Below are 25,470 nucleotides of genomic sequence, written 5' to 3'. Positions count from 1 at the left end.
AACTGTAAATGTTTCATACATTTCTTCATTCTTGCATTGCGTCAATTTGTATTAAATTCTTATTTGTTACAAAAAATAAATTTCCTCAACTCTTATTTTATCGTATTTCTTCTCTCGTCTTCATTGCAGCCTGCGAATGTCACCCAATAGGTTCTTCGGGCAAAACTTGCAACAACACCTCTGGCCAATGCCCCTGCAAGGATGGTGTGACCGGTCTCACCTGCAATCGCTGCGCGCGTGGCTATCAGCAGAGTCGTTCACACATAGCGCCATGCATCAGTAAGTCAAAACTCGTGCACATTCTTTTTTTGTTTTTTCATTCTTCGGCACAATACTAGTGGCTTGCCAAATATACATACATATCTACATACGCATACTAATAAGAATCTCGTTATTGAAGTATTTTATTTTTCCATGCTTTCTCCAATAACAGAAATTCCCGCACGCAAAGCGAATATGTTGGATACACAGAATACCGCACCTGATCCAGATCCCCACGATACCAATGCACCTTATCGCACTGAAGGTGGGAGGGGTAAGTAAGTGTTCGCTTTTTATAATTTTTTGTTGGTGTTGTTAAGTTCTGTTAATGTTCTGTTAATATTCTGTTAATGTTGTTGGGTAAACTTTAGTGTCTTGGAAAAATTAGTTAAATTCGAAAAATAAAACAAACAGAAAACCTAACCTAATCTTATTTCGCCTTTTCTAGAGTTTTACTAACCTTTTCCTTCTACTCCAATCTAATCTGTTCAACAAGTTAACGGTGTTACGCTGGTATAGACATATATAAACTTTAGATTTCAAGTTGCAGTTTGAGTTTTTGTATTTATGTTTTAGCCATGTAATTTGAAAATATGGAAACATAAAAACTGTTTTAAAGGATTCATTAGGGCAGCGCCTACTCGATCGAAAACCATTTGCATTGTAGAGGCATTGCGGATACTACTTTCATTAGAGTTATCCTTAGTTTAGAAGGAATTTCGAAAGAGTTGTTCGGAATGGCGCTCGAATTAGGCTCATTATTCTAATTCCCACATAACTTTTTATTCCAAAAGTATGGCATCGAAGTTGTCGAAAGGAAAAGAATACATATATTCGATTTTTCGCGGAGTAGCAATTGCCAATACAAAAAGGAGGAGGCAGAGAAAGATCCAAAGCTTTAAATTAATCAAATTATCTATATGGAGGCATAACGCGTGATCAAAACTCTAATTCGAGTGGAGGTTAATTCGAATAAATAGCGTTTTACGCACAGCTGAGCTGTACTCCACAACCGGCTGTGGCCCGTAAGTATGTCCAGGTACCCACATCCATCACACTTATGGAGATCGCTTACGCATTTTTATAACTCTTCGATTGCGTCTTTTCTATACTGTGATGAGGACACTACGTCCTTGATCAAAAAGTTCCCAGAATATATGCAGAAAATTCAAAATTGAAGGTTATTCCTCAAAAGTGATGGTATCGCCTTCAAAGTACTCCCAATCATGTGTCACGCTCTTATGCCAGCCTTTGATCCAACTCTCGAAATATTTCTGGAACTTTATTTTCGGTATAGCCATCACAGCCGTATTAGATTTTCCCATTATTTCCTTTCGGTTGTTAAAACGCGTTCTTCGTAGGGATTTTTTGACTCGAGCAAACAGAAAAAAAATCGCAGGGAGCCACATCAGGTGAGTTCAATGAATGTTATTCGTTTCGTTCTTGATCAAAAATTCACGGATAAAGATAGCGATGCGTTATCGTGGTGCACAGTCCACGAATTGTTTTCCTATAAATCCTTTCATTCGTGACGAATTGTCCTTATTATAGTCCTTATTAACTGTCTCACCTTCTGGCAAAAATCTGTCGTGTACAATACCGTTGTCATCCATCTTTTTTGACAGAAAACGATGAGTTTTTTTGGTCTTTCTTCATTCCGAGCTCTCCACTCACTCGCCTGATGTCTGGCTTGCGTGTCGTACCCATAAGCCCACGTCTCGTCTCGACTAGTGATGCGTTTGATGAATATTGGACCAGATTCAGCTTTGGAAATCACGTCTTTGGCGATATCAACGTAGTCCCTTTTGCAAATTAAAATCCATTTTTAAAACTGTGAAAAATCAAAAACTCGTGCAGAGACTTTAGCAAATTTAAAGCAATGGGAATGGAATGATAGGAATGTTAGTCACAGATGTGGCAGCCTAACAAAAAAACGGAACTCAAATCAGTTGACTTAGAACGTCCCCTGACAGTTATTCCAGGAACTAATAAAATATGGATAACGCTCTCCAAAAGATACATCTTTAGAATATTGCATTAGAATATTGCATATTAAGAGAGCTAGCTTGTGCGACCATTTTATTTTCCATGTGAGACAGCCACTGCGTTTTCTTTATTAACCGTTGGAAATTCAAGCCTCTGTGTCCAACTTCACTAGAAGTATTATTTAAGATAACTATGTTATAATTTTGCCAAAGCAGAACAGCAGAAGAGCTTCTCTCTAGTTTATCTTCATCCTTATTAAAAACTGCTTACCGTGTGTGCCCATTATATATATATATATTTATATATAATTGGCGCTTACACCCTTTTTGGGTGTTTGGCCGAGCTTCTCCTCCTATTTGTGGCATACGTCTTGATGTTGTTCCACAAATGGAGGGGCCTACAGTTTTCAGGCCAACTTCGAACGGCACATATTTTATGAGGAGCTTTTTTATGGCAGAAATACTCGGAGGTTTGCCATTGCTGCCGAGGGGCGACCGCTATTAGAAAAATGTTTTTCTTAATTTTGGTGTTTCACCGAGATTCGAACCGACGTTCTCTCTGTGAATTCCGAATGGTAATCACGCACCAACCCATTCGGCTACGGCGGCCGCCCCATTACGTCTGTAATAATAACTGCCATTGATCAAAAGGGGAAAACGATCAATAGAGTTGAGATTTGATTTTAGTGATCCGTTGTCAGATCTCTCTTGTCACCCACCTCTTAAGTTTCGTATCCATTGCTCGTTCAATGAAAACCTTAAACCAGCCAAGATTAAATCAAAAAGTGGAATACCTATACCTCCAGAGAAGTTTACTATTTACAAATTAGTGTTTCTTTCCTTGCTAGCTCAAATGCAGACAGGAACAACCCTCCAGCCGGGAACACTAGAGTGACGCAAGCAGCTTGTTCAGGAACGGTCTATGCGCTATGGCTACCTTCGATGAAGTATTTTTTCACTGCAAAGACAAAGCGCAAGCTACCCATTTCATGTTATTTCAACTTGAAAGGCATTGTAATAGTCACAAAGCCGAGGGCTGATGTTCATGAAAGCCGCTCAGATTAAAACCCAGCCTTCTGCCTAGTTCTGAGCTATCGATAAAGATGGCTGCATACCTTGTATCTAAGTCCATGAAGTTTTACCATTCGTTCCTCTAGGTTATGCTTGCGAAGATCTGATTTTCAAAGCAAAAAGATGAAGTAGCGCAGTCTGACCCATCTTTTTTTAAGAAGTGGGATAAAGAATTTTCGATTGTTCAAACCTGTAGCTTAATCTAGACTAGATTGCAATGGTGCATTCGCTGGCATATTTTCCATTTCTACACAGATCTATCATGGAAGGTATTAGTAGAAGATCAGGGTGAGAGTGGAGCGCAGAGCTCCTTTGGAAAGCAATTGATGCTGCGCTTGCTACTTTCTAAAGCTGTCACCGGACGTGTTTTTGCCCTGTTTCGAAACATTAAACACACCAAGGACCAAGGAAGAGTTAAGACATTGGTGACTCGAAGCTGAAGTAAATCACAGTGGACTTATGGGCCAATAAAAGCGGCGTGTCAATTTTTTGATATGCGCCCACTTTGAAAATGCGATTACCTTGAAAAGGATAAAACAATCCACGGTGTATGCGATTATGCGACTTGATTGGATTGAAAAGAAAAAACTATCTTCCACCAGGAAAACGCAACAGCACACAAGACCACAGCCCTTATGGCTAAATTGTTTTAAGAATTGCTTCTACTTCTAGCACAATTCCTAGATATAGCATTCTGTGATATTTTTGTTTGCCAAATATACAGAAACGGCTCGGCGGTGAGAGATTGTCTATGAAACGAAGGCCTATTTTGAAGGCTTCGCAAATTGTGTAAGTATGTTGAGCTAAAAGGAGGCTTTGTCGGAAAGTAAAACGTTGAGTTAAGTCTCTAAGGAGGCTAAGCACGAAAGTGAATATGGGCAAAATCGATGACTGGTGAATGAAACAAGGTCTTTCCGTCAATCCGAATAAAACCACCATAGTCTTGTTTACGAGAAAACGGAAATTGGATGGACTTAGTCTTCCAACACTGAAAGGTGTGACACTTGGTCTTTCCGATGAAGTTAAATATCTAGAAGTAATCTTGGATAAGAAGCTGACTTGGGAGACACACGTTTCACTGAAGGTGAATCGCGCATTAAGGATTTTTCAGCAATGCCGCAGCGCCTTTAGTAAAACCTGGGGTCTGAAACCTGCTGTTGCCTTATGGATATGCACAGCACTTATCAGACCAATCATTAATTACGCCTCCGTGGTCTGGTGGCGACGGAGCATAGTTAAGTCCACACTCCGGGAACTATACAGGCTGCAAAGAAGTGTATGTTTATGCATCACGGATGCCATGAGTGCAACCTCTGGCGATGCCCTAAATGCTAGGCTTGATTTGCTCCCTTTGGATCTTAAGATACAGCAGGAAGCAATAAAAGGAATGTGTAGACTCCATAAATATGGTTTCTGTCACAAAGACGGAGCTTCGAGACACAGAGAAATCTTTAAGTTGCTATCTGAGCAGTATTCACTGTTTTTGGCACCTAAGGACGCCCTGATACCCATAGTTTTATTTGGAAGGAAACTTGATATCAGTGCCTGAGCAATAGAGCAATCCAGAATGTATTCAGGGAGGCTTGGCGGATATTTTCTTTACCGATGGCTGCACTGAGGGCCCTGGAGAACGCGAAGCAAACCTCAAAGATTGTTCAAGAATGTAAGAAGAAGTTTAATTATGTCGCAAGACAAAACAGGCTTGCACTTATATGGGTTCCAGGACACTCCGGTGTTCAAGGAAACGAAATTGCCAATGAATTGGGCAACCGTGGATCAGCGGTTCCCCCACAAGGGCCAGAGCCAATAATCGGAATCAGATGAATTGGATCAGCGATTATGTACGCAATCTATATAAAGAGCGATGGTCCGGTCTAGAACGCTGCAAATCTGCAAAGTGTGTTGTGACAAGTCCGAACAGAAAACTGTCAAACTTTCTACTAAAACTTGGAAGGAAAGACGTTCGGTTGGAGGTCAGTATTATTACAGGACACAACCCATGGGGTCAGCTTATGACCAACATTGGAGAACCCAATGTGCCTGTCTTGCTTGGAGGAGGCGGATAGCACTGAGAACTTTCTCTGTGATCGTCCTGCCTTTGCCAGAGCAAGGCTACCAGTTTTATGTTCCGATGTCGTGAGAACGAGTAATATTTGTTTTCTCTCAACCTGGAGGATATTTACAGATTTGCCAAAAAATCTGGAAAATTCTCACACGACTTACTACCTTTATCTCTGTCGCTATTCTTTCCTATCTCTTTCTCTGATACTTTTCTCCTTCCCTCCTTGACTATCTACCCTCTTTCCAGAGCACTAAATACAATGAGCTTTTTAGGCTGAGTGTTTTAGGAGCCACCAAATCTCCTGGTGCTCCTGGGCTCGACCTATTCAAATTTCAAAACGTTGAGTTTAGTGCCCGTTAGAGAACTCCAGATTTCAGTTGTCATGTGCATATAGTACTTATTGGTCCCCCCTCTCGTTCAACAGCTATGAAATGTGAAATTCTCTCAAACTAAATTCGTGGTGTCGGCTTTGCTTAGGTTAGTAAAGATCTACCTATCTAATTAGGGGTCTGATTTGCAAATCAGTAAGCATACCGCAAAATCAACCCTGGAAATTCGACTACCTTATTTGGAGTTTCTACTGGAAGGATACTCACCACATTCAACTGTGAGACGGTGCTTGCTGTCGAGCAGATTTAAAACCTAAAAAATGTATGATCTTAAATTTAAATTTCATTTCATTCAATTACATCTAATTTGCTTGCACTTAATTTATATATTTTTCTGCATATCTGTATGTTTTAACTGGCATTCAACTGTAAATATATAAATAAGATAATTTCAATTAAGTGTCGACCACAGAAAACACTCGTCACGTGACACTTAAAAGTTCATTAAACTTGCCACAAGCGATCTCTAAGAATAGTAAGAAAATAAAAAGCTGTGAGGGTGCCAAGTGTTATTGGGGTAGGTTAGAGAATATAGCTGCAGACATTATTAACACTTCGACGCGTTGACAGGTGGAAGGGACCGAATGGCTTGCTGACATAACGTGTAAGAGGTTACTTATAAATAAAAACGCACTCAAATAGTCACACATATGAGTATTTATGTAGGTACAACAAAAAGCCATAGAAACCGATACACGTCTAAGTGTGAGTGTAATTAAAAAAATGTTAGCATTTATTAGTATAGAAGTGAAGATGTGAAGAAGTTAGTGGTGAGCGAAGTAAAGTAGCGACTCTTTTCATGAGGCCTTCAAACATCACATGAAACTCGAAAGCCAAAAAAGAAATACCCGTATGTACATATGTACATAGTATGTTTGTAGCTATTTAGTGTGGCTGCCGAGTAGACAGGAGGGCACTGGCTGCTCAAGAGGACGCAATTAATAGCTGCTATAAAATAAAGATTTCCTCATTTCCTGTCGCCTCGCGCAACTCACCGCAACTTTACTTCTCCAGCATTTGTTTTTCTTTGCTTCTGAGAGAAAAATATAAAAGTATGTATGTATGTAGGTAGAGAGAAGAAAAACATATTTGTTGTCATATATAAACCAACCAAGCAACCAACGTCAAAGTGATTTTCCGCACATCCCCGACATAGCCAACTTATAAAGCAATAAAAAGATGTACTTAGTTGCCAACGTAATTGAATAATTTTATATAGAAAATCCCCAAGATGTAAACAAATTATGTGTGGCAGACAGACAGCGAGGGAAGTGAAAATAAGTTAGTGCAAGTTGTTGCAGAACAAACAGAACACAGCGGTGTACTTGGCGCAGGCGAGAGGGTGCTGGAAATTTTTAAAGTAAACAATGAAGTTGTCGGCGCTGGGTCGTGGCTAGAAGTTTTAGCAACTGCTGCAGTCAACGCTTGTTTCGTTGCTACCTATTTATATGTATATATATGTACATAATATACGAGGCGTGTCTGATAATTGTGGGGGGCTAAGGCATCATACTTAGCGAAAGCCCTTTCTCGCATTACTGATAACTCCAGTGGAGGAGACCTCCAGTGGTAGTATAAATACCCTCTGGTGAATTTATACCTATAATTTGTCAATAAATTGAAAATAGCTAAGGTATTCATCTTAAGTCTTATAGCCTAGACAGACGTTGGCGTTAAGCGGGATGAAAAACCATCAAGAGGCACACCACAAATAGGAGCAGGAGCTTGGTCAAACACACAATAAAGGGCGTAAGCTTAATCTCCAAGACACTTTTCATAGACGGATTTTGAAAACGTTTTCACTTCCCTCCGCAAATCACCGTAATTGCCTCCAAGCTCTTTTTGTAAAATAGTTGCTTGAGTCTTGGACGTAAGAAAAATATACTCCGGGACAGCTACAGTAAATACAATGTTTTCAGAACAGTATTAACGTGGTTTTTGGTCAAACAGTCGCTAACAAGATGAGCTGAGTGAGCCGATACATTTTCGTAGTGAAGAAATCACGAGTTATTTCTCAAAACTTCCGGCCTCGCTGAACCTTGCAACGAACATTCTGCCCCGAAATTTGTTGCTAAACTCGTGTTAGATTCTTTATTTACTGTTTGACTAGGCAAATGAAATGGGGAGTGGACCAGACGACGCCAATTAAACTGGTTGTTTGATTTCTCTTCGTATATCTAAGTATCGTCCCGCGTAGAGCTGCCTGCAATAACATTTTGGACCAAAAGAAAATATTGGGTTAAGAAATAAGTGCATAGCGTTTTTATATTTTCTTTTATTTTACTCACTACTCACTCTCAAATCACTTTTGAAGGAGAACCTGTCATGAATTGATAGAAAAAATGATCTGCGATCATAAAACGATTCTCAATCACCTTCATTCAATGGGATTTACCGAAAAATTGGAAGCCTGGGTGCATCACGAGCTCAACGAAGCAAACAAAGAAAACAAGAAAAAACAAAGAAAGTCGCCTTCAAGTTGCTTCTCAGCATCCCGCCCGCCATCGAGCAACACGCCGTCATAAACAGCACTTTTTCTATCAAATCATCACAGGAGATGAGAAATGGTGCCTAGACATTAGAATGAAGTATAGAAAGTAGTGGGTGGCTCCAGGAGATACGCCAACAACGAGAGTCAACCCGGATTTTCATCTAAAGAAGACAGCCATGCGATGCTGTTTGGGCAAAAAAATCAGTACGGCAGTTCGGCACCCAGTTGCGGCTAACCTTCTGAATCAATTCTAACGGAATAAAGTAAATTCGGTTATATCGGGGTCTTTCAAAAGCGAATAATTTCTAGACGGTACCCTTTTTTATGTCATCTATGGCATTTGTCTGGTAGGCAGAGTCGACAATTCAAAGGTTGGCAAAATAAAATTTCAAGAAGCTGGGGATAGAAAAATGATGCTAGACTGGCAGACCTAAAACTGGACGTTCCGTTGAAAATATTGCTGCTGTAGCGAAAAGTGTTGCTGGACAACCTTCAACATCGATATCTCAACAATTGGGCATTAATGTCGTTGCTTAGGAACAACACTTTCTTACTGCTTGGAGCGCCATCCGTGTCTCACATTTTTCTGGCAGAAGGATCGCACAGATGGTTGAGGACATCGCTAAATTTCGTGTGTCTGCGCTATTACCGCGGTCGTCCGCTTCCTCCTGCTGGCGCCACTGATGCAATGCGTAACTGTGTGTTTTTCTTTGTTCTTTTTTTTTTGCTTTGAGAAATGGAATTGGAGAATTTTTTTTTTTTAGAAACAGGAGAAGAAGTTAAATTTGGAAAAGTTCGAGGGCCGTGCTTTACGTGGGGTTCGAACCCACAACCTCTGGGATGGCAGGCTAGGCACTTACGCTAAACTATCGAGGCCGCTTAGTTATTAAAATATGCAAGATGTAGGAAATGCATAGCATACCAGCAGACTATATTAATTTAATAAGCAACGAACTTATCAGACATCCCTCGTTAGAGTTTATGTTGCCACTGTGGCTGCCGCAAATGTTGATGTTGTAAAACGCGAATGCGTTAAAGCATAAATATTGATAATAATGACAAAAACAAACACACTTCGTTAGCTAACCAAAACAGCTACATTCTACTTATACTTACATACAAACATTCATACATTTTAAGTCGCTTGATAAGGCTTGCTAGCATCGTCCCAGAGGTCATAAACTATATTCACGCCGGCGCTGTTAGTCATTCGCTGCTTTTTCCTAATGCTTGAGCTTAACGAAAATGGCTACAGTACTGCAGATAGCGTGCACCATGTTGCAGGTACCCCTCCTTCGCTTCTTCTTCGCCATCGGGCATGTGTTCTTCACAGACTACAGGCGACACACAAGAGACAACAAACAGCGCAGAAAGAAACATTAACACGTACTCACACATACTTATACGAGGGCATATGTGCATATGTGTGTGTAAGCTACTAACATGTTTCGCCATGGACATAAACACTTAAAGGATAATCACTTGTTAAACGCCGCTTTAATAGGTGTTTGATAACCCACAATACATAATATTTTACTGTGCAGCGTCTGGGGGTGAATAAAATGGATAATAATACATACATACATTCATATACGACTACACGCATACTTGCATACAAATGATGATGACATACAAATAAAATGCGGAATGTTATGAGATTGAAAACCAAGCTTTTTGAGAATTTCGCCTACTCGGCATCAAAGCGGCGGCCGTGCCAACAGTTTGCGTTTGAGCATGACAACTATTGAGTTGGTTCGGTCCCAAGTTCGTGGCTCACTGTGAACATGAAGCGTAAAATTATGGAAAAAGTGATTCTGGAGGCCTCTAAAAGCAATGGCAAGCCTCTGAATGATTTTTTGGCATAAAAAAATGTTTGATAAAAACCATCGGAGGAGGCATACAACTTTTGTGCTCATCCAATTATGGAAAAAAAGCAAAATTCCCTAAGAACGGAATACGAAGCGAATACTGCTTTGCAATATCTTTGTGCTAAAGTCTCATTGGATTAATAAATAAGTAAATTATTGGCATGTACACTTCTGTTAGGTGTTTGGCCGAGCTCTCCTCCTATCTGTGGTCTGCATCTTGAGGGACCTACAATTTAAAGCCGACTCCGAACGGCAAATGGTTTATGAGGAGCTTTTTCATCACAGAAGCATCATATAATCAGAGGTGTGCCCATGCCAGCCGAGGAGCGACCGTGTTAGGAGAAACTTATTTGATATTCATGCACGGAGATTCGAACCCACGCACTCCCGGATGGTTGTCACGCACCAACCCTTTCGACTACGGTAATTTATGGTTGGTAGTTGAAATTCCCGTATTGAGTTCATACTCTTGACCCCAGCGGCCACAATGCTCTCAGCATATAGCGTATCACGGAAACCGTGAATGTTGCCAACTAGCTAGTCAATCAGTTGAACTTTTTCACTTAACCTATGTCTCTGCAGTATATTTCAGGTGGAACAAGGTTGGTTGGTTGGTTAGGGTGGTGATTCATTCAGAATCCAACTAGCGCTTCTGCACCATTTTGATGCCACATCCTCGTTACCAACTTGTTTAACACTTATTTACAGCAAGACTATATCCAGTCTATGCGCTTTAGGAACCTTTTTAGGCTGTTGTCGTCTAAGCCAGACAGTTGTTCGAGACTCTCGACCTAAAGCCAGTTACGACTACCGTTAGTCTCCAGGCGTCCCGTCGTTTCATGTTTATCAGTGTCGAAGATTGCTTGTAGTTGTAGGTGGGCCATACCGTCCTAACAATTTTGGATCTCGTCTGGTCTCTCCATCTACAACCTGCGGTTCGAATGTTTTTTAGGGAAATTGCATTCTTGACTGCACCTAAAGGTGCGAATACCGGTATGGCAAGAACGTTATTCATGGCAGATCCCCCTCTTGCCAGTTCATCTACTTTTTCGTTGCCTTCAATGTCCCGGGATCCAGATTAAGGTAACTTTATGGTTTTCGCTCAAAGTGGTAAGGCGAGTCCTGCTTTGCTCCACCACTTTAGAGGTTGTTGTAGCCGAATCCAGTGCCTGGACTGCAGCTTTTCTATCCGAAAGAATAGCGATATTGCCCTTAAAAGAGAAATCTGTGATTCGTAGCCTACAAGCTTCCCCAATTGCCAGTACTTCCACCTGGAAGACACGGCTGGTATTAGTAAGACACACAGATTTTTCAGTTACCAGCTCTAACACTACAATCCATGTTACTGCCACCTGTATAGACTGTAGTATCGAAGTTGTTTAGTGAGAATCCCTTTTTCCATTCTTCATTAGATGGAAACAGAGTGGCGAAATTCCTGTTGAAAGTTATCGTTTGTCGCAAGAATAGACTTGCCTGACCATAAGTTTTTTCTTTGCAGCGACCCGCTTCATTTAACCTAAATGCACTCATGGTTGCCGTCTTCTTTATATGTATGTACATAGGTCTATTAACGTCAGTACATTCAGAGCCTCTCTAGGACATGCTCTGATTGTACCGACCGTTATTGCACAGGTCGATCTTTGTATTCTGCCGCGTAGTTTGGTAGTGTAATGTCTCCCTAGAATTTTCCACCACACTACCAAACCATATGATGGAGGAAGGTAGCTGACAACAAAAAATCAGTCGATTGGCTGCCTACTAAGGTAGTCAATATTTGCCCTTATATTCAAGTAGCTGTTTGGGTGGACCAAAATTCGCCTCACAGGACGTGCGCTATAAAGTATAAAACTATCTAGTCAGGACACCCTTGAAATGATTTCCCCCAGCAGAGGAAAGGTGAGGCTTCTTCAGCTCCCTACAGTCTGCTCTTAGCCAAAGTGGTCTCATATCAGCGTAGCAAATACTGGGCGTATACATACATTCACATGTAAGATTGCAAGATCTCTTTAGCCAACGTCACGCGGCTGGCAGATTCTAAGTCCAACCAAGCTGCAGTTCGTGATCGTGGACGGATACTATATACGTACACTACTCAATGGAAATCTATGCAGTTAGAATTAACATACATATATTTTTCAAATATGATTAGATCGAAGCAACCTAATATCTACTCCTTAGCTGTCCTACTCCCGAGAGGGTACAATTCTGAACTGAGCTTCTAAGTCCAACCAAGTTGCTATTCGCGTTTTTGGTGAGGTTTTTAGTCAAACACTGCCCAATAAAAATGTTGGATGATGAGGTGGAAACACCTTCTTAGCTGTGTAAGTATTTTTGTTCAATTTCCACACTTCGTGTGCCTGAGGGGCTATCAAAAATTAATATTATTCGTACAACGAATATGCTGATAAACATACAACTGTTTTCTTATTTTAATACTCGAATTGACAAAGCTCAATTTTTGCCTAATGTTCTAGACAATTATTTCTAGGAAAATTTCACGATCGACCTTCTCAGATAAAATCTCTATGAAAAGAACGTAAAAGTTGACAGAAACTAAAATATCAAACAGATCCCCAGTTTTCTTAAGATGTACAATACTTCTGACTAAGTATCACATATTGTATTTTTTAGTGCCTTGAAAAAAGGCGACCGCCGTATTCGGATGGGTTGGTTAGGTTAGGTTGGTATGGTTGCCCAAGGAATGAAATGCTTTCCAGGGTGGTGGTGCTAGGTGCTGGGCTCGTCGGAAAATGGGCGTCGAGAAGTAACTTCAGTGACTCCTCGCCGCTCATCGCCCAACGCCCCAATTCGTCTCTTAAGTATCCCAAGGGAGCGGAACTCTTCGTGAGTACTCGTTTAAACCTGGAGGACTCTTGGCAGCCCTCTACGCTCTCGCAGAAGCTTCTCCAAGAGTCCTTCTTAGCCTTCCTGATTTCGGACTTCTATATTCCTAGCCCTACTTTATACAGCTCCCATCCCGAGGGAGACCTAATTCTTTTAGCCCTGTTAAAAAGGCTTCTAAAGGGTTTTTCAGTAAGAGCGCTTCAACTTTTTTTTTGAATAAATCACCAACGGTTTGACTTTTTTAACTAAGCGCACCTATTAAAAACCCTATACATGACGACCTAAGCTCACAGAGCTCCGTTGCCCACCAAGGCGGTTTTTCCTTCCTGAAAAAACCTTTTGTTGGGCAAGAGGTTTCCAGGGCATTATTACAAGCTGAGGTGAAAGTCTCCACCAGTTCGTCAATGGCGTCTTCTGATAGATCTAGATTTTCTCCCGGTGCTTTGGGGAGTAGGTACAGCAAATTTCTGTAATATGCATTCCAGTGCGTCCTCCTCAGGTTCCTGTAGGGGGGTCTTATTGGACGAATTTCAGCGAGAAAGAACTGAATATACCTATGGTCCGAGAAGGAGTGAGCATTTAGCACCCTCCAATCGGAGATTCGGTTTATAGGTAAAGAAGAAGCCAGAGTGAGGTCAAGCACCTCTTCTCTGGCTGCGGTAATGAAAGTGGGGTCCTTACCCCTGTTACAGATGAACAAGTCCTCGTTATGAATATAATCAAAAAGTGACTCACCTCTTGTATTGATGTTTTAACTTCCCCAGCAGGTGTGATGGAAGTTCGCATCAGTGCCTATAATAACGCCGATTTTCCTGCGTTTTGCTTCAGCCAGGGTTTCCTTTAGCAGCACCGGAAGTGGTTCCACCTCGTCGTCATATGCCATGTAGACGGACATCAGCCATAGCTTTCCAGAAGGGATGCGTAGTTTCGCATCTCCGTGCATGAACATCAAATAAGTTTTTTCTAAAACGCTCGCTACTCGGCCGGCATGGGCAAACCTCTGATTATATTTTTGTGATGAAAAAGCTCCTCACAAAAACCATTTGCCGTTCGGAGTAGGTTTCAAACTGTAGGTCCCTCCATTTGTGGAACAACATAAAGACGCAACCATCATTTTGGTGTTTCCTGCATGGAGATTCGTACCCATTCGACTACGACGACCGAAACAATGTATGATTTACAAAGGAACTTGTGTGTGGATCACCCTGTATATAAGCTCGACACGATTTTTAACTGATTTAGTAACATAATTAAATTATAAGTAATTAATATAAATTGGACTAGCTTCTAGTGGCTGCTTCTTTTCAAGCCATTTGTTATCACTTTTAAGAAGCTTGCAGAAATCGCGCCAATTGAAATTATTTCTTTAAGCACCAGATTTATTCCACTTTTGATTTATGCGAGAACACAATAAATTCTTAAACAAAAATCACTGCAACTTAATTATTACCATTTACTTACACTTTCAAAGAGAATATTCCCTTTGGTTACAACGCATAGACCAACTCGTCACATGAATAAATTTCACTGCTAATGAAAAACAAACTCCATTTGGCTTATTTACGCTACAACTAAAAACACAAAACAAAAACAAGCAAAATAAAAACAACAATTGTTGGTAAACTTTAAAAGTGAGTGAAATGAGAGCACCGAGCACTGGCGACTTCCTTCCAAAGCGCAAAGCAAACGTAACGCCAGAAGTCAGCGACTAAAGTAGAACAACAGCCAACAGCAGTGGCACAAAGCAAAAGACAAATAAAAAGTGGTGAGGAAATGCAAAAAAAAAAGTTTCAAAATGAAATGTTTCATGTCTGCTGGACATGAAAAGGTCCTCAAAAACAAAGTAATGTTATGTCCACAGAGAAAGAGAGAGGGCTAGAGAAAAAAGGGGAAAGCTAGCAGAAAGGGAGAGCCCAGCGAGCAGCAGCTGCTTTGCAACTATGAATTATGCAGTTATGTGGTTAGTTTAGATACTTTGGCTGCTGGTGAAACGATTATTTTCAACTTATGCAAAAAACATGCAAAAGCGCATTTGCAACAAATGCCATATTTTTGTTAATATAAGAAAATTTCCCGAACAAATGTCAGTTGCGGCAACTTACGAGTAAGAGCGCAACACTTAATAAATTCAGCAAACCACTTAAGGCAGTAGACGCTGGAGAAGTGCTTCAAAGTAGGGTAAATTATAGTTTGAAAGCACACTTGCGGCATGCCACAAGGCACAACTTTTGCGCGCAACAAAGTTGCAAAGAAAATAAATAGAAGAAGTGAGTAAAATTTTACAGTCGTCTCAGTTTCTAAATATTGTTTTTGTTTTTTTTTTTTGCGGTATTTTGTTGGCGCTGAAAAAGGAGACAAATAGCCCGCAATGTACGTTAATGCTGTTAATTACTTTTTGCGAGCTGCAACAATTATCTTTTGTCACTTTCAACACTTGCAGTTGCAGTTTTTGGTATTTCTTGCTTTTGTGCTGGCACTTTTATGCGCGGCCTTAATGCATCAAAAAAGCAGGCAGACAATTAAATGAAATTGAAAGCGACAACACTTTGCAAGCAAAACCTCCCCAAAAGTAATGAGTCCAATGTGAGTGCAAACTATCAACTCGACTTCCGCCGCCCCCAAAAGTCAGCGTGTCATAAAGGCGCTTAAAAAACAACAACAAATATGTAATATACTAAAAAATACTCCCATGTAATTCACTTAGAGAAATGTCTCCTGCTGCACCACGCGGTTGCATTAATTTCGCTCTAAATGCTAAACGCCACCAGCTTAGTTGGACTCTTTGCAAAGCTGCTCAGTTTCTAGTTCTGCTCGCTTTTTGATGCACGCTTGGCTGCCGGCATTCTACTTAAAAAATTTTCATTTTTTTCTTGCTTTTGAGACTCAGCTTTTGCAATTTCTGCTATATATTTAAAATGATGAGGGCGTTGCGCATTTGCAGCCGTAGTGAGTATTTCTATTTCCCGTTCTATCGCCCACTTTATTTTTCTATTTTGTTTTGATTTTCACTTTTTTTTCAATATATTTTTTCATTTACTATGTCTGCGTGGCGCATAAACTTATGATCTTAAAAGTGCTACGAATTAGTGAAGTGCCCACATTTCCCTTTTCAAACTTGAGTTTGAATTTTTTTGCAATTTCCGCAATTTAACGCAAGTAGAAAGCTGGTTGAGTCGGAAAGTTGTTGAGCTGTTTAAGCAGCTTAACATTTTAGTTATGTAATTTAAGAAAATAATGCAAAGTTTCACTTTGATTGAAAGGAAATTAATTTTCCAAATTGCTAATTTATCGGCCAATTATTATTATTATTTTTTTTTCTGCTTCGCATTATTATTTCATATAACTTCACGCATTTTACTTAATAAGTATAACATTATTTTCAATTAAAATTCGATTTAAAGTTCAGTCTGAGTTAATTAAATAATTTGGGTATGGATTTAGTAGAAACTGGAAACTAATAAAATCATCTTTACATTGATTTTTGCGATTTATTTTAGCTGTATATGAATAGATGATAAAGAGGTTAGGCACTGCAGCATCTGAAAAAATATTCACATTTTGAGATTTTTTTCCAACGTGACAATGGAATAAATATATATTCTAAAAACACTTCTTTGCTGTTTACGTCCATAACTGCATAATAATTTTTTCTTTTCCTAAAATATTACATGCGCAACTAAGATCAATAAAAGCCGCCTGCAGCAGCTGAGAACACACATTCACTCTCTGCTGAAGGTTGACTACGGAAAGTCTATGCGGAACCCATTTTCCCAGCTTTGAAACCTCTCCCAACTGAACCAGCTGCCTGTGAACCGTTCCATGCGATGAATTTAACCTCTGAGCTATCATATCGACTGTCAATTTTGGCTCAGCTTCCACGAGTTCGAGCAAGGCGTCGGAGTTAAAGACTTCAGGACGACCAGCGCGCGAGGCATCCTCCAAGTCGCAGCCACCACTTCGGAATTTTGAAAACCACCTTTGCGCAGGCCTTACACTCATGGGTTTCTCTCCGTGAACAGTGTTTATTTCTGCAGCAGCAGTTCTTGCATTTTTACCACATTTATAAAACAAATACAAAATATGCCTCTGATACGCGTTCGAAGATTCCATTTTATTTTTTAACAACACGTGCTTCTATCCGCGATTAAAATCACTTGTTGAATGCACAATAAATCTAAGAAAATATAAATAGTTCCGTTATATTCCGCGAATAATTTTTTGTTTACAAAAATCGTACAAAAAGAAATTATGGGTAAAATACGCACGAACTTATGGACGGACCTGATATGTTGTTCACAACATCAATGGCTATCGTTCGTACTAGAATCATATTATTATTTCAATTATTTCGTATGTGTTGAGTGAAAAACTGAAAAAACCCCGATTTTTTAAATTCAAAACCGCGCCATTTTGCCAAATCTTTTATTATTCTAATAGCGGGACATATCTACAGTCGGATTAACAATTTTTTTGGTTTTTGGGTTTCAGATAAATAGAAGAGCCAAAATGGACAACACCGTCCAGTTCCAATTTTTCGGGAAAGTCAACTTCAGCGCCATTTTTAAAATTATTATAATAGGTCTATGAATAAGTTAATTAAAAACAAACATTTTTTTTGCTTTTGGAAATTAAAAAAAAAAATTTCATTTGGAAATTAAAAAAAAAATATATTTTTTTTTTTTCATTTTTGTATGTGAAAGAAGTTAAATGAAAAGCTTAAAAAATTTAAATATCGTCTTTCATTTTTTTTTTTTTTGTAAAATAAAATTCTTGAAAATACTCTAAATTTTCGAGCTCTAGACCACCGGGACCCCTTAAGTACATATTTGCTTAAGTACATTGAATTTTAAAATAAGAATAAAAAAATCGCACACAGCTTTTTTTCATTTTAAATTTTTATTAAAATTAAAAAAAATTTGTTTTTCTTTCATTTTTGTATGTAAAAGCCTAAAAAATTTAAATATCGTCTTTCATTTTTTTATTGCAAAAAAAAGTTCTTGAAAATACTCTCCATTTTCGAGCTCTAGACCACCTGAACCCCTGAAGTACATAACTGCTCAAGTACGTTGAATTTCAAAATAAAAATTTAAAAAATCATACACAGCTTCTTTTGTTCCATTTCCACCTGCTCTAATTGGAAACACTTATGTATATGAGCAAGCAAAGCAAATTGAGTAATCTGCTAGTGAATGCGATAAATATATAATTTTATATACTTCAAATTCAAATTACATCCCTTTTTACGCCATTATTCTAATTTTCACCAGTGATTTGCTTGTTAATCTTCTAAATTGCCTCTCAAACACTTCCCACTACTACACAACTAACAACTAAAAAAAAACACTCAAACACACGAAATATTTACTTAGCTTAACTTAAGAGAACTTAAAAGCTTCCAGCAATTAAAATGCGATTTTATTACAGAAATTATATTAACTAATGCAATGCAGATAAAAGCAAAATTCAAAAAGTAAAAAACAAAAACATGATTTTTTATGTAAAACCAAAAACGATTTTTATTCATTCGAATGCCATAAATATTTGTTTGTTTTTGTTGCGCTTATTTTCTCATTGCCCAAAAGGCCAATCATCTGTCGAATTGTTAACTGCTGCTGATTTTTATCTTTCCTTTCAATTAGACGCATCCCGATTAGGCCAATAAATTGCCCTATTTATTGACTCACAATTAAACTATGCGTTAAAAATCTTACAAAAATACAAAATTAGAGCATACAGCATACGCGAGACCAAAAACACAAAAGCACAAAAACAAAACTAAATTAGAACAACCATCAGGCGTACCATGCGCAGTTGGTCGTCACAGTGTGTGATGCACTCTTTTTACAGCAAAGCTCCTAAATTGGCGTCAATTTCATGAACGGCGCTTCAGAAATTTTTCAACGCTCGCCGCCTTTAACACTGCTCGTAAAGTTCAGGGGGCGTTACACACTTTTCACGCACACTATGTGTCGCTACTGAACGTTACGTTGACGATCTGTCCGCCCCAAAACATGCGCGCACACACACATACATGTGTACGCTGTAGATTTGTTTCTATGTACCTGCCTTGGCATTTTATAGAATTAGCGTCGACACAGCCTATCAACGCGAACAACTTAATTTTCTTGCCCGAATTGCAGCCATTCAACTTTGGAAAATGCCACACTTTGGCGAGTGCACAGTGAGTCACTTAAAAGCATCTAAGCATATTAAAGAATAAGTAAGTAAGTAGAAGTGACGGCAAATAGTAAAGAAAAATTTATAATAGGTACACTTACGTACTAAATTAAATCCTCAGCCGAAAAACAAAATACGCATTTAAGACAAAAAAAAAACAAATTGAATTGATTTTTTTTTTTTTTGTTATTGATTTTATAAAATCCTTGAAAACTGGGATTGATTTATTCTTGAAAATTTGCAAGACAACCTTCCCTTTTGTAATTGCAGATGCAAATAAAAATTCCACCTGGTAGTAAGCTTGCATTTAACACGTTAACTGCCATGCCAGACATGTAGCCACGTGATGCCGACTCGGTCTCACAACAACTTGTACGTGACTTGATTCGGTCGCAGCTTAGCTGAACTTGACTAGACAATACTATATCGGCTACCTTTAAGTCTGCATAATCTGGGAATAGCAAGAAATGCACAAATCAAATATGATACTAACCCTTTGCGGTCGAGCGGGTGCCTCTCAGACACCACTGCATGTGATGCAATAACTCGAGCGGTGCCTGAGCGGCACCATTCAGATCGATGTGTCTAAATGTCTTATCTCGTGTGATTCTATCGCCATAGGAGATGGAAGCTGTACCGCCAACTGTTTATGTCACAGACACAAGCAACCTTTTCAGCGTAGCTGTCAGGGCCACCAATACATAAGTTCCAAACTATGCGTGAATGCTTGCTTATCGCCACGATATTTAGTCTGCCGCACCACTTTCATCTCCTATAGCGAAGTAGGACTTCGTCTTCGACATCAGTTTGAACTCAGCCTTCTTGGCGATAGCAATATTTCTTTCAAAGTTAGTGAGCCCAATAAGTATGGAACACGACGACGAAATTACATACTTCTAGTGAAGATGAGTTAAATTTTTCTGCAATAACGAACGGAAATTACATCACTACATTGGCAGCTTGTCCAGGAGCACGAAGATAGAAGCGATGAAGATAGCGACCCCGTCAGAGGAGTAAGAAGACGAAAAATCCGATTAATCGATAGTGAATGTGAAAGCCAAAGTGATTGTACAGAAGAAACTGAACCTTCAGAATGGGCACTGTGCACAGAATCCGAAGAAAGTTAACAATAACGAACTCATGAAATAAGCGGGAGCGCGTGAGATTACTCTCGAGTTGCTGGTTCACCCGACAGAAAAGCGCCTCGAGCGCAAATATGCCAGAGTATGAGAGCGCCCCTTTGGTCTTGGTGCACTTCATTGAAAAGAAATGCAGGGTGCCTCTTATACATTTTTTTTTTGTTTCTTTGAATCACACACTATGATCAGAAAGTAACGGGAATGGTAAAAAAAAACAGAGTCAAATTTCAGGCAAATTTATTATATCTCCGTCAAAATATAATCCGTCTGAAGCAACACACATGTGCCAACGTTGAACCCAGTCCTCCATGCACCCCTGTTAGGCCGACGAAGGGATGCCCATCAGTTCCTTCGTGACATTCACTTTGATCTCCACTGTCGACTTAAATCTCCTTCTACGAAGTGGAAACTTTAACTTGGGAAACAAAAAGCAATCGCACCGGCCATATCAGGTGAATACGGTGCTTGGTGTTTGACCAAATAAACCAGCAAAATTTGGACTCGATGCGATGGCGCGTTATCATTATGCAAAATCCAAAAATTGTTTGCCCACATTTCCGGCCGTTTGCGACGTACCGCATCCCTCAAATGCTTTAAAAAGGATAAATAACATTCTTAATTGACTGTCTGTCTCGATGGGGGGACGCCTTGACAATCGAAGAGAACAGTCAAACACTGCCTTCCCGGTACTTTTTGATCATAGGGTATGTTATTTTGACATTCACAGCTCTTTGCCACCGAAAATCTTGACAGGAAGTCAGCATCATATATCGACGGAGTGAAATGAATCGCTTTGCGCTGGAATATCCCAAATTTATTTCCAAAGTCAATGTTGTTATTTAGTGCAAACAGTCCGTTTATTTTATAGAACAGAAGTCAAAACAATCTTTCCTGACGAGGCACATTTATATCTCGGTGGCTTTATTACCAAATAAAACTCCCGCATCTACGAATCGGAAACCCCGCACGTGATCGTTGAGAAGCCAATCCATCTTTGGGGAGAATAACAGCTTGTTGCAGTTTTTGTAGCAGTGGCATCTTTCTCTGAAAATGCTATTGCAAACTCCATTTCGGTCAGCAGTATAAGCAGTTATAAAGGGTGGTTAAGTTTCAAGGGCCGGTGTTGATTTTGAATAAAATACAATTTTTTAAGAAACTATTGTCGTTTCTCTTTACTATGATAATATTGGTATGGCTGAATTACGTATGGAATAAAACATCGGCCAAATGGTCGCCGCGGCCTCGGCGGCACACCTCCATCCGATGGTCCAAATTTTCGATGACGCTGAGGCATAATTGAAGTTCTATGTTAATGTGCCGAATTATCTCATCCTTTAACTCTTGAATTGTTGCTGGCTTATCGACGTACACCTTTTCTTTCAAATAACACCAAAGAAAGAAGTCCAGCGGGGTCAAATCATATGATCTTGGCGGTCAATTGACATCGCCGCGACGTGAGATTATTCGTCCACATCCATATCTTCCAATTCGCGCCAATTTAACCACTCTTTATATATATAATATTTAATTGGCTCTTACACCCTTTTTAGGGGTTTGGCCGAGCTTTTCCTCCTATTTGTGACGTGCGTCTTGCTGTTGTTCCACAATTGGAAGAACCTACAGTTTTAAGCTGACTCCGAACGGTAAATAGTTTTTATGAAGACCTTTTCCATGGCAGAAATACATTTTGTCAAACAAAACCACGACCGAATGAACCGATTACCCAAATTTCTTTACAACACTATTGATATTAATACACTCACATACATGTGTCGATATAGCAACTCAAGGAAAAGGCCTCAACAAAGTATGTAATTTCTTAATTCTTTTAATGGCTATTGCTTTTTTTGCGTCGAACAAGAACTGAATTTAATTTTAAAAACTATATTTGCCTACGAAATTGCGTCCATTCTTTTTTGTAGAAATAAAAACCAACAAACAAAACAAGAAAATTGCAAATGCTAAGAAAGTTGCATGCCCCAGCCGCATTAACGCTGCTCTGGCCGTCGAGCCAATTGGCATTGGTAATTGAATTGCATTTAAATTTAAAATTTAATTTACTTTTGTTTCTGCCTTTCAGAGTTTTGTTTAACTTTTACTTTTATTTGCCTACACTTCGGCTGTTTGTGTTTTTGTTGAGTAGTGACGTGCATACATACATATGTATGTGGTTGTGTATTATTTCCCATATGTTTGTTACGTTCTGTGTTTCGGTATTGTTGCAATTAGTACCACAACATTTCCACATGTCTCAATTGCCAATTGATTGATGTCTTCTGCTGGCCGTCGAGTCGAATAGAATTATTTCAAAAATTTTTTACGCAATTTTTTGCCACACGTTGCCACAGGAACTACATTGGAGTGGAGTTGGCATTGAAATAGAGTTTTGAAAGTGGAAAATGAAATGACTTTTTTTGTTTTAATAATCAATCAAAAGATTAGAAAATTATTCACTTTCATAGTCATTTAGTTTTTTAAGTTATATTTCAACGTAGTTCAGAAAGTGTGAACTGGCTTGCCTGCTCTGGGCGCTTTTCTATTTTTCAGATAAGAATGATTACTTTCGAGTTTTGCTAATGCCTGTCGCCGCACGCCAAGTCTTTGAGAAAGTCATATCATCAATGGTGTTACCACTTCCATCCAAAATTTTGCCTGTCAAGGACTATCTTTTAAAAGGACGTCTCCTAATTTTCTCACTGATCTGTGAAATATTGAGTTGGGGAATAAGTTCGTAGCGTTTTTCCGAAGACTTTTATTTAAACAAAAAGCAATAATTATATCAATAAATTATTCCTCTTCTTAATTGGCGCGATAACCGCTTACGCGATTTTGGGCGAGTTTAACAAAGCGCGCCAGTCGTTTCTTTCTCGTGCTAACCGGCGCCAGTTGGACACACCAAGTGAGGTTAAGTCCTTCTCCACGACCTTTCCAACGCAGAGGAGGTCTTCTTCTTCCTTTGCTACCACCATCTGGTACCGCATTGAGTACTTTCAGAGCCGCAGCGTTTGTATCCATTCGGACAACATGACTCAGCCAACGTAGCCGCGGGATCTTTATTCGCTGGGCTATGTCTATGTCGTCGTAAAGCTCATACAGCTCATCGTTCTATCGCCTACGATATTCGCCGTTGGCAACGTGCAAAGGTCCAAAAATTGGGCGCCGAATCTTTCTCTCAAACACTCCAAGCGTCGCTTCATCGGATATTCTCATCGTCTACGATTCTGCGCCATACGTTGGACGGGCATGATGAGAGCCTTGTAGAGTGTTAGTTTTGTTCGTCGGGAGAGGACTTGACTACTCATTTGCCAACTTAGTCCAAAGTAACACTTGTTGGCACTACGTTGAATTTCTATGCTGACATTGTCATAGGTGTTAATGTTGGTTCCTATCAATAAATTAATCAATTATATATTCGCCGTAACTGTTTACAACCTCTTCCGATCTTTTGACCAATTTTTTGATGCCGGTCCACCAAAAATCACCTGGTCTAGTGTCAAAGAAGTTCTTGACCCGTTTTTAAAGATGTTTTTGTTATCAAACCTTTGTTAACCTTCATATGGTTTGACAGGGAGCGGAAAAGATGGTAATCGGTCGGTACAAGGACCGATGAGCTGTTGAGCCTTGTTGACCGTGGCATTCTTTTCGAACACATATAATCATCTTCATTGGATAAATATCCGACTTGACTCTCGGCTTTGGCGTATCTCCTGAAATCATTAACTCCTTTCTATGCTTCTTTGCTTCATATTGATGTATAGGCACCACTTCTCATCTCCCCTGACTATTCGGTACAAAAAGCGCTGTTTATGACGGCGTGTTGCTCGATGGCAGGAGAGATGCTGGGAAGCAATTTGAAGGCAACTTTCTTTGTTTTTTTTTTCGTTGAGCCCGTAAGGCACCCAGGCTGCCTATTTTCCTATTGCAAGAAGGTGGTTGAGAATCGTTTTATGATCGCAACTGATTTTTTCCACCAATTACGACTGGTTTGCCATCCGTTCTTTTTCAAAAATGATCTGAGACGTTCTTCATCGAATTCAGAAGGCCTTCCGCTGCGGAACGTGTCATCGACGTCAAAGTCGACATTTTTGAACTTTGCAAACCATGTCCGTACTGTAGACTCACCTATGACTCCTTCCCCATACACGTCGCACATGTCCCGGGCTGTTTCGACAGCTCTTTGACCTCGATGAAATGCAAATAAGAGCAGGTGTCGAAAATGATCATATCTGCCTGCTGGATATTCCTTTTCTAAGCCTCAAAACAGTTCTGTCGAATGAATACTAACCCTTCATCAAACAGCAAACAAATCGTTGTAAAATATAAAAGAAAATATAAAAACGCTACGAACTTATTGCCCAACCCAATATTTATTTTTTATACTCATATATTCTACGTTCGGTGAGAGAAGATACGTGATCTTGAAAAACCTACACAATTTTTACATCAGTCAGTTATTTCACTTTTGCATAAATAATTCCATATGAAGATACTATTCCCAAGATTGGTGTCGCATTTGCTCTGAATTGTTTGCAAGCACAATGGTTTTACAACTTCAAGGGGGTCTTTGGCGATATTCAACCACAGGTCGAGCAAGTTTTTGCACTGTTTCGTCACCATTGACAAAACAGCAGTTCATTACAGCCCACGAGAAACTAAGAAACAGAAGAGTCTATGCATTTTTCGTGGAGAATTGAAGCCGAAGCAGGCCGACAAAGTGATGACGATAATTCTCGTATTTCGCAGTTGGATCGATTTGGCGCGAATGTGAAGCAAATGCGAAAAAAAATATTCTCATTATTTTCCCTTTCAGACCCTGAGTTTGTTATACTTGATCTATCCACTATTAATTCGTCGATTTTATAAAAATGTGCACAGCACTTCACTTTTTTAATGGATAAAAGACTTCTCTGTAAAACTATGGTGAACGAATCTCCGTGGATGAAACACCGAATGGATATGTAAAGTTTTCAAATGAATACAAAAAAATATTAATTTTATATATTTCTAAATAGAACATTTTATCATAACAAAAATGAGGAGTTTTTATCATCAGTGCCGATTACTTTTTGATAACGAAAATGAATAGTTTGGTCCATCAGCGCTGATTACTTTTTGATAACAAAAATGAGAAGTATGATTATTAGTGCTGAGAAGTTTGTGATGATGATAATGAGGAGTTCAGT

The 25,470-nt window shown here is 39.4% G+C and overlaps 1 protein-coding gene across 1 annotated transcript in view; it reads left to right on the top strand.

Annotated features, from left to right (window-relative positions):
- LOC129238098 (netrin-A-like) overlaps nt 1-25,470 on the top strand; it is a 137,052-nt gene that overhangs the window by 104,956 nt on the left and 6,626 nt on the right. Inside the window, exons 3-4 of the mRNA XM_054873137.1 lie at nt 130-279; nt 434-535. Of these exons, the coding sequence (XP_054729112.1) occupies nt 130-279; nt 434-535 (252 nt within the window). The remainder of the gene's footprint in view (nt 1-129; nt 280-433; nt 536-25,470) is intronic.

This window comes from Anastrepha obliqua, chromosome 2 (assembly GCF_027943255.1).
Source record: "Anastrepha obliqua isolate idAnaObli1 chromosome 2, idAnaObli1_1.0, whole genome shotgun sequence".
NCBI lineage: Eukaryota > Metazoa > Arthropoda > Insecta > Diptera > Tephritidae > Anastrepha > Anastrepha obliqua.
The sequence above is the reverse complement of the archived record's forward strand: the minus strand, read 5'-3'. Positions and strand labels throughout refer to the sequence as shown.